Consider the following 11,260-nt stretch of genomic DNA (forward strand, 5'->3'; position numbering starts at 1 on the left):
GGATGAGAAGAGTTTACATAGAAAGACAAGGATGCCTCAAGAGGGTACTTGTATATGGACCTGCAGTTAGAAGGAGTTTAAGAAGAAGAAGATGTGACAGATGCCGTCTATGTTAATATTAACATAAAACCAAAGGCCCTTTTCAGGGCCACTCCTATTTCTCGAAAAGAGACTGACTTTCCATTGCCTACCCCTTTTTCAAAAATTTTTTTAAAAAAAAAATCCCATGTTCAATTACCCTTGTCCCTATACAGGCCCAAACTCTATTCCCCATGTTCAATTCCCCTTGTCCCTAGACAGACCCAAACTCTATTCCCCATGATCAATTGCCTTTGTCCCTAGAATCGATATTTTTTTTCCATTGTTCGAATGCCTTTGTCCCTAGAATGGATATTTCCTTTTCTTCCTTTCTCCAATGTTAAATTCCATTGTCGCTAATCTTACCCAGGGTTTTTTGCCCATGTTAAATTTCCAATGTCGCTAATCTTACCCAGGGTGGTTAATGTTAAATTTCCATTGTCGCTAATCTTACCCGGGGGGGGGGGGGGTCTGTAATGCTAATTCCCATTGTCGCTAATCTCACCCCTTTCACTACTATCATACCTTTAAAACTATAGCCAATCATCAATTTTAAGCATCATTTTCGTTCTCAGTGACCCAGAATCAATAAATTTTGACTACATTTATTTCAGAAGCATTTTGGCTGTAGACCAGTGTTATCTGTCAAGTACGCATGTCTATACACATTATCTATCAAGTACGTATGTCTGTGCATATTATCAATCAATTATCTCAATGCATATTATCTATCCAGTATGCATGTCTGTGCACATTATCTATCAAGTACTTATGTCTATGCATATATCTATAAAGTATCGCAATGCATATTATCTATCCAGTACGCATGTCTGTGCACATTATCTATCAAGTACGTATGTCTATGCATATTATCTATCATGTATCGAAATGCATATTATCTATCCAGTACGTATATCTATGCACATTATCTATCCAGTTCGCATGTCTATGCACATTATCTATCCAGTAAGTTACGTCTTTGCACATGATCTATAAAGAAGGTATGTTTTGTACGTTATCTATCAAGTCCGTGTATCTTTTCGTATTATCGATCTATATTTCTTGATGAAAATTTGCCAATCTTGTTAAATCTATCTAAAAATACATAAAACGTTTCAATAGCTCGAGCATCGTATAGGTAAGGTATCTCTGACACTGGAATGAAAATGAGCGGTAATTGGACCAGCAAGGATGACAACCTACTTAAATCACATCGCTGGACATTGTGACATTGATGAATATACTTATCTTTATAGAACCGGTTTTACGCTGCTGTTTTGCACGATTGTATCATTAACAACCAGACGACAAATCTCTTATTGTATACAAAGTCTTGATATCCAAGCACTTTGCCCTTCAAGGTAGAGAATTTATGCTCCCGGTAATTTTATTCATTGTTGACCCAGTAAGTGCTAGTAGAGCTCTGTGTGAAATGTCAGTTCTTATGAAGAGGAAATGCTTTCTGGTGGATTGAATTCTGTGAAAGATTTTTTTCTTCAGACTAATATTTTCATGGAAAACGTCAAAACCTTGACAAGGACGATACTGCAATTGGAATTTTTATTGCAATGTTTGTCCATAGTATGCGATACCTACAGGTGAGCTAAAATCCTTGAAATATTTAGTGATAAAACACAGTTTAATGAAGCACATATTTGCTGGGGAACGAGAAAATAATCGGATCCGCAGAATTTAAGGCCTTTTCCAGTATTTAACACACATTTGCATACAGCGAATCGTTTATTTTTATTCTTCGTACATGCCCAGTTATTATTTATATAAATTATATATCAAATGCCTACAAAAGGAGGTTAAAATTCGAATATACTCTGTACACATACAGCACGTTAACTTCTGATGCATCAAAAGCGCACAACATTATACGATCTTGACATTGTCGAATGATTTATGAATAATAACATTTCTCTGATCAAAAGACACGTAATTTGATGGTATTCAGTACTTAACGTTTTTTGTAACAAGGAAGACAAAACGGACAGATCGGTACACGTACGTTACGGAACAATGAGCCAATTATCAGAGACGGTACGATAGTATAAGGAACTGTGGGAAACGGTATTTAAATGTTTGCTTAGGGTGGGATAAGGGTTGTATAGCAGTGTCCCTTGTGTGATGTCACGTATTACTGCCTCATATCTAATACTAGAATGTATCTGCAGGTTCGGACAAAAAGATAATAATATGGCGGGCGAGTACCATTATTTAGATTGTAAAATACCGCAGAGAAAATGGATAAAGCAAATTAACTTGCAATCAGAATATTGAAGCAGTAATTAATGCGACCGTTCGCATTATAAATGCCTCTGTTGCTTCCTAACAACCCATACGTACATCACTTCCACTGATTTAATGCACTAAAATACTTAAATAGAGAATCTGCTATTTTAAGATTCGATTTAGACTCGTTGCATATATATTTCTGATATTATTGTTCTTTGAACAATTTTAACATTTTACTTATTTTTTTATTTTTACTGATAATTATTAACATTAGGGATTCTGTTCTTTCAAATTCAACTAATGTGAACGGTAAGTACAATAGCATGTGTAGAAATGCTGGGTACGAAACATCCCGTTTACGAAATGGCATATGTGCCCCACCCCACACATCGCCCGAATTTCAGTCAAAACATTATCGTTTTATCATTTATTTTAAATATACGTTGCTAAAAGGATATGTATACTTAATTGTCTTTTTATGACTACATATCCTTAAGTCTTTGTATCACTTCTGTAACATAATGGCAATTAAATAATAAAGTATCGGTGCTCAACCACAGGGAAAACATTTTTGTTGTCTGTTAAAATCACCGGATTAATATCGAATTTGAAAGGGTAAGTTTGTTTTACTCTATTCAAAATATGCATAGTTAAATAATTGTTATTATTAAAATGTACTTTATTCTTGTAAATATTCACTTCCAAACATTTGCAATAGAATGTACAAAGATAGAATTATAAAAACATGACCAGTAACAACAACAACAACAACAACAACAACAATAATGATAATAATAATAATAATAATAATATTATTATTATTATTATTATTATTATTATTATTATTATTCTATTTTGCAGGTTAAACAATGCATCTAGGCAGAAACACTAAGTGTAATTTCCAATAAAAAAACAACAATTATTTGTAAGTCCATCTTGGACAACACACTAAAGGTATCTCTTACGTAAAGGTGAAAACACCAATAAAGGATTATTGAACGCTGCATATATATGTTTGCCAGAAAACAATATGGCCGAGTGCACAGTGCCTAGTGGGATAATTACATCATAGAGTATTTATAGTTCGCCAAACAACCCTTTTATTCGGAATGATATGGAATGGTACTAAATAATACACAAAGGAAGAGACGAACAGGAAAATATAAGGGATAGTACGGAAACTGAACATAGCATATGGAGACACTAACCGAAAGAGGTCTGGGACGGCACGGAAATGGAACATAAACCCTAGTGAATGTATAACATTAACCAGCTGTTGGTGTATATCAGTTCTAATCCAGTGTGTAATATCAGATTAATTTTACTGTCAAGTGATATGTCCAAGCTAAGTAGATTAAGGCTTCCACTACAGTTATTGGTTGGGACTTCATGTTACTCAAACGGCATAATGTAATCGCGTTTTATTTCATTATATATCGGATATATTTAGTATAGATACGTATTGAAAATTAAAATGATTTTACATACAACTGTTTATGTTGGCGAATATTAAGAATGCAGAGTGAAATATACTACGACATTAACGCAACGGAAATTTTGGACGTTCTAAATTTACTGAAACTGTTCTGTCCTCCAAAGAAACGAAAATTACTAACCCCTCAACCTCGATGTATTGTACACACCATGTTGTTCGTGCAAAATATTGCATAACTCCTTGCATGATTAAAATGTCATGATTTCATACTGATCTTAAATGGTTCAGGTCTAGAAATATTCGTAAATATCAGTTGTCGTATGTCTTTAATACATGCCAGATACATTTTTAAAAAGTAAAATAATAGAAATGTATTCAATCCACGGACACATGTCATTAAGTTGATAATGTTTCATCCTTCTGGAATACACGAGGATCCTCATGGGTTCTTGTTGTTTTAAGTTGTACCTTAATAGACTATTTTAATCTGCGATATACGACTGCATTCCTGGTCTCAGCAGTATTCACGTACACATTTCGCTAAATTTTTCCACAGTGTTCATAAAAATACTGTCGAGTCTTTCCGTTTGTCTGATAATGCCACTACCGTTGAGAGTGAGAAAGTTAATCGCTGTTCTGGGATATAGTCTTACCCATTTCGATCCGTCATATCATGTAAAGTCCCGTCAATCACGAATACCTTTTAGTTCCTTAACGTTTCCAAAAAGTTTAAACACCAGCTGCACCTGAGAACTTTTAGTCAAACATTCTGTCCAAAATATTGTAGGCAGACACAGCTAACTGTTGATTTCTTGTCGGTGTATACCGTAAACTGTCCTTTAAACACATCGTCGTTCCTTTTGGAACTCACCCATTTGGTCTCAGTGGAAATATAGGCCATTTCCACCAGTGATGATGCCAGGCGACACATAAATACAATGTAATAAATTAGCAAAAACATAGGACTGCATATTCGTAAAATTAATATTTCAAAATTCTGCAGATATTTTTGAAACTATACACATCATTAGATAATGTATATCAATAAATGATTCCCGATATTTTAAGTAGACTGTGGATAACTGACATGCCACTCGCAACGTGGCTTTTACGTAGGTCGAAAAATCAAACCCACCCGCTTGACGATATTGGTTTTCAGTTTAGGGGCTGATATCGCTGTCATAAAAATCTGCAGTCAACTTTGACTGCACACATCGCTGTGCATTTTATACATTTACCCGTATTTCTCGCGGCTGTGGAGCTACCGACGACTGAAAGGTTCTTTTGGTGTCACGTACATCGTATTACCGGAGCAAATCCTCTGTTTGGTGACTTGTAAATCCACGTGGAATAGCACGACCATCTGTTCTGTGGCCATTTTGAATTTCGCGCTAGATATATCTGTTATCAATCACCGGTGTGTGTCTAAAGTGTACAATGGTTTGTTCCCGAAAGATTTGCATGCAGAAAAATTGCACATTTTAATTAACAGGTGACACCAGACCCATATGTCTTCCATCATTATCAAAACATATTTGGGGGTTTGGTTGATAGCCTTACGCACTAAGGGCTCTGACGGTCAGATGTCATTGGGAGTAAACAGTCTTCGTTCAGAAGCAATTTTTAGTTACAATTGTAAATGATTCAGGGTTTAGACATGTCATATGAAAGTATGTAAATCGAGACAGAATAAATTGTTGCACCTCCTTCTGAAATCTAATTTTAATGAACACTTTTAATGAACACACCTATAGAAAGTGTCACCAGGTATATTATTGTTAAATATTTCAAGTGTGTGTGTGTATAATATATATATATATATATATATATATATATATATATATATATATATATATATATATATATATATATATATATATATATATATGTATATGTATATATATGTATATATATATGTGTATATATATATATATATATATATATATATATATATATATATATATATATATATATATATATATACTTACACTTTTATTTCAGGTAATGTTACGCGCAAATGGTCCTCGTATGTTGGAATGTCTTCGCTCCAGATCATGCCGTGGAAGTGTATCTCTCAGACGAACCTTGGTAGCATCTATTAGTCTACTTTTGTGCAGTTTGAGTTTATATTACCTGAGTCCAGGCATAGTGGAGAACAATTTGGATAGGACATATTTTTATTTTAAAAATGTTACGCCTTCGAGAATATTGGTGGAGAGTGATAAATCATTGCACGGACATTTTTATATCTCCAGGTCGATTCCAGCAATGCTTCCATCCAAGCATTATCACGTACATGAAGTAGCAAATTCGAAACAGTTGGAAAAACATGGTAAGATTCCTGCTTTAAGCACAAGTAACAATGTATATAACAGCAAAATAATATATCGATACAAATCATCGCGAGACAAAAACAATGTCAAATATCCTCTCACAGCTTTTAATTCCTTGTATTCGATACAAAACGGGGATATATGCAGGGGAGCTAATAACTTAGTCCTTCTTGCGATAGTACATTCCTCTGCCAAATATTTTCAGCGTAGGCATTCTATTCGAAATACGTGGGGAAATATAAACATGTTTAGAAGATTCGACGTAAGAATTGTGTTCTTGTTGGGTCTGCCTGGTGACAGAAGCACACAGAAAGAAATCGACGAAGAAAGCTCAAAATATGGAGACATTGTGCAAGGAAACTTTCTAGACACCTACCGAAATCTTACCAACAAAGCCGTTCTTGGTCTTCGATGGATTTCTGAATTTTGTCCCAATGCGAAAAGAATAGTCAAAGTTGACGACGATGTTTTTGTGAACATTTTTACTTTATTAGATAATGTTTTGAACGTATACCCTTCAGATCACAGGACGATCAGATGTTTTCATGCAAAACCAGGTTCTGCGCCGATCTTAAGGAAAGGTACGAAGTGGAATGTTGAATCTGACGTGTTTCCAGTTTACAAGACTTGGCCAATGAACTTTTGTTACGGATTCTTTGTGTTAGAAACACCAGATGTTATTCCTGAGTTGTATCAAGCAGCGATGACGACGCCTTTTCTGTGGTTAGACGATGTCTATGTTTTTGGATTGTTGGCAGAGGCCGTTGGTGGAATAACGTTTTCCAAGCTAAATGTCGCATATTTAGAGGGAAACAGAGCTTTAAAATGTTTCACAGAGAGCCAGTGCCATTCGTTAACTGCTTTTGCCCGGAATGATAAACTTATGAGGAACCTTTTGTCTGGAGTAGTGAAAAATTATGGGGAGTTGGTAAAAAATTTCACCGGTAGTTTGTCACTCTCGATAAGTAATACATTTTGAATAATACTAACTGGTACGTTTGCGCACTGAATTGAATAATTTTTTTGGGAGATCGATTTCTTTTCTAATTACTGTCCTTTAGTATTAGCATTCTAATTTAGACAGATTACCTGACAAAAATATTACAATCAACACCATCTTTGTACAAAGTACTAAAATTGCGTACGTTTTACCCTTTATGCATCATGCCGAGGTAAAACTAACAACTTATCACGACAGTATATTTTTGTGATTCCGACAATTATGTCACTGGAATTTCATCCCGATTATGTTAATTTTGCCAGTTATAGCGGTCGGTATCATGCACAATGTATACAAGCTCGACGTACCGACTTTTAATTTTACCTGCACCAGCATCCGGATTACACCTATGCACCTTCCAATGTACATTAAGCTATTCCATATACTGTAAATATCATGTTTTAACATTACACCTGTCGTTGACGACTTTATTTTTCCAAATTACAAAAGTATGCGTTGATGGAATATGGCTTGGATTAACATTTTTAAGGTTTGAGATGATTGAATAATCTTCAGATAGACTTTAACTGTGTCCTGTGGAAGACAGGAGGTGGGGAAGGACCCAAGACAGACTATAGGTTAATTGCCCTATTTCCCCCACAACCACAACCATCACCACCTCCTCCCTCCTTGCGCAACCTTCCACAGTTATCGATAGTAGTTGCAAATCTACGCGAATGTTTGTAAAACATTATTTATATAAAAGAATACAAGAACAAAAATTAAAAGGAACTATTTCATGCAATAATTTGTCGTCGTTTCGGAAATTTTAATTTTCGTCACTGTACGAACCTTAATTGAAATCTTTGAAATTTTGCATAACATTTGATCACTAAGCGTGCATGATTAGATCATTATTTTGAATCAAAAATAGGACACTAGCGATAAGAAATATATACAGTTACTTTTGACTGAGCATAAAATACTTGCAAATTTGAAATAATAAAGGAGATAGAGAATGAAATGACACATATATGCTATTGGTGCTTTGTGTATGTTTACAACTGCTTTCATACGTATAGTTTATTTATTCATTTATTTATTTATTTATTTATTTATTTATTTATTTATTTATTTATTACATTACTGTGCATACCATAGAGAATATATATGATAGAGTATGGTTCGTTTGCAAATCTGAAAAGTTGGGAATTGTCGGTAATCATTTATGATGGCTCGAACGCCACTTAACAAACCGCTACCATAGAGTTTTCCATTGTACTTAAGTATCAACAACTCAGCTACGTCGGTATCATGACAGGCCTACCATGTATTGCTGTAGAGAATCACTGTAAGCAGAAACTGTTTGGGAAACTCTAGCACAACGTAGGAAAAAAAGAGAAATTGTACATAAAGGTTTAGATTATAAACAATCAAGTACCTGACTATTAAAGCAACATTCTTTCAGAAAGGAGATACAAGGTATCTCATCATCATCTATTCAACTCCGAAGCCATCATGCCACAGACTTAAGATTATTTTACGTCTTTTTCCCATCAACTTTGGTCTTTGGAACTCCCTTGAAAATGTCCAAAAATCATCTAATCTTACAATCTTAAAAAGCTTAATCTAATCCAACTAACAGGCCACCGTCGTGGCATATATTGGCAACCGTCACCTTAATATCCTACACACTGAAATGGGCAGGAAATCTAGCCTTGAAATATCTCTCTTTTTTAATATAAAGTTAAACCATGTTCTTTAATTGTATAGCTCTCGGTAGTAAAGCAGGGGTCGTGGATTTTGTTTTCTCAACATGTAAAGTCATCATTAATTTCCTCAACAATAACTTCAGTTATGCAATGCTAAACGCTGACTGGTCCGATTCCATATTATATTTCATATTCGCATACTGGTGATAAATCAGCATTTGAACTCTTTAAATTTTATGATTTCATGACATAAATCGATATTCAACTTCTTTTCTTCTTCTGAGAATCAGCAATTTAAATTTATTCTACCATGTCGTTTTTAATATTTGTTAGGAAACTTTTTCATAGCAAATTTTGGACAGGTCTAAAAGTAACTTCTGGAAACTACATCTGTTTAATCTAAACTTTTCATGATACTCATTCATTTTCTTTTGTTTTAGAATTAGAAACGTTAGCTTAAATGTTTGCCTATTCACCTACATTGTATGCAGACATTATTTTTCACGATCTTTGCCGCAGTAATATGCTCATATTTATACAGGATGAAACAGATTATCCGGACTTTAATTTTTTAAATGAATGTAACGGCGACAATTATAGAAATTATTAAAATACAAAATTAATCTGCTGCGATATAACCAAGTACATGTCAATATGTATTCATATGTCACATCTTTTCGTGAACTCTATTTTCTATCCGTTGACTAAAATACGTTTGAGCGTTATTTTTCTTCAACACGAATCAAATAAATGATAGGGACTTTAAGTTCTTTGTTTTAACTTTAACGAAAATTCTTAAGTTCTTTGTGTGAATTTTAAAGACGCCGCTTTCTTTGACAGAAACTCTTCTTATGTAAATATGGCGTCAAACAGAGTGGAAATACAACAAATCCAACCAGCCATCTGTCTCGTCAACATAAACTGGCCTCAGAGTCAAATACGTACCAGTGAAGAGTGATCCATTGAAAAGGCTACAATTCCATCTTTCTTTGCACAAGTACACACAATACAGTGCTGATAGTGACAGATACAAGGCAATTACAAATACAATTGCAAGATTTATTGTGGAAGATCTGAGACCATTTTGTGTAGTGGTTATTGATCGTGTTACGATTTAAATAATGTGTTGGACCAGAGGTATATTATACCATCTAAAATACAATTCGCAGAAATTGTTTTTCCAGAGTAGAAAAGGTCAATTCTAGAATCGAGAACATTCCCGTTGCCTTAACAATCACCGGCCATACTCTAACATTTTTCTTTTCACATCAGATTTGCATTAGATGATTATAAGTAGTTATACTCGCACAAAATAATTTTTTAAAATCAGGTATAAAGAAGAAATAATAATTTAATTACTCGAAATGAAATATACGATGCTGTTATTTCCCCTTAGCTACTATTTCCCACCTAGAGAGGACGCCAACTGGAAATGCGTACATTTATCCCCACAAGACGAAGTACATGTTTTTTTGTTGTCGAGAAAAACCCCACTATAAACTATGGATAGGGATCAATTAAATGAAATTATTGAAACTAATTTACTGTTCAGCCTTATATTGATATGCGTGCACGACGCACTAGATTGTGTCGCTTTCAAAACTGTTCCATTATTTCATTTTTTTTTTCAAAATTCCTGTAAATACAGATTAAAATAGACCGATGCTGGCTTCCCTATGTCGGCCGACTTTGTGGAAAAAGAAATCGGCACACTTAAAAGAATCAAAAGGAACCAAAATTTATCAAAGTCTAGGCTCTGTACGTTCAAAAAGTATTATGATTATTTCAAACATTAATATTTTACATCTGCACTGGCATTACTGTACTGCGATCCCTTATTTGATATATTTTACTTACGCTCTTTCTATTCTCATATGCATCATAGAACTTTCAACGGGATTTAGGACTTTCCCATCCTCACCCTATAGGATCACACAGCTTCAATCCACATTTTTTCTGGTAAACAGGGTCTTTCGGAAAAGAAAAAACCATTTTGTCTCATCATCACTCTTTTGGTTACATCCATATGCAACAAAGTGCACCATATTTGCTGTACAAAAGCACGATCGTAAGATATATCACATTGACATTTACGTGGGGAACTTAAACACTTGAATGACTAGGTTGAATATAAAGGATAAATATACGTCATATCCGTTTTGGGCACGCGGAAACTACCGATTGTTTACGGAGATTACTGAATAATCTTTTCATTTAAACAAGAAGATTTTGTAAAGTCTAATTAAATATTTTTATGGCGTGAATACATAAAAAATGCGTTTTTTATGACTATAATAATATCACACGTTTGTACAATATAGGTGGCCAGTGACCGTTAACAATGTTAAATACATAATTATGCAGCCACATTTGTGCTGTGACATTATTAAGTTTCTTGTTGTAACGGTCGTCAGTGTTTACTGCATTTCTTAAAGACAATTGTAGGTTCTTTTCATGTACGTGTTGTTTTAAAAAAGCAAATCATTTTACTATAATTTGTACTAGTATTATCACTGTACAT

At 34.2% G+C, this 11,260-nt stretch overlaps 1 protein-coding gene across 2 annotated transcripts; it reads left to right on the top strand.

The window, feature by feature from the left end:
• The first annotated feature begins 1,427 nt into the window (after nucleotides 1-1,427).
• Nucleotides 1,428-11,018, top strand: LOC149781710 (beta-1,3-galactosyltransferase 9-like). Of its 2 annotated transcripts, XR_016414768.1 has the most exons (3): nucleotides 1,428-1,676; nucleotides 5,756-6,086; nucleotides 9,580-11,018. XR_016414768.1 is itself a non-coding variant. In XM_089935813.1 (2 exons), the coding sequence occupies exons 1-2, from the start codon at nucleotides 1,647-1,649 to the stop codon at nucleotides 7,064-7,066; spliced, it is 1,341 nt and encodes a 446-aa protein (XP_089791939.1). In that variant the 5' UTR covers nucleotides 1,428-1,646; the 3' UTR covers nucleotides 7,067-8,056. The 2 variants fall into 2 exon arrangements, 1 of the variants encoding a protein (XP_089791939.1); XM_089935813.1 differs by lacking the exon at nucleotides 9,580-11,018 and having other exon boundaries at nucleotides 5,756-8,056.
• The last annotated feature ends 242 nt before the right edge of the window (nucleotides 11,019-11,260 follow it).

Source organism: Sinohyriopsis cumingii, chromosome 15, assembly GCF_028554795.1.
Source record: "Sinohyriopsis cumingii isolate HCF-2022 chromosome 15, ASM2855479v2, whole genome shotgun sequence".
Classification (NCBI taxonomy): Eukaryota; Metazoa; Mollusca; class Bivalvia; order Unionida; family Unionidae; genus Sinohyriopsis; species Sinohyriopsis cumingii.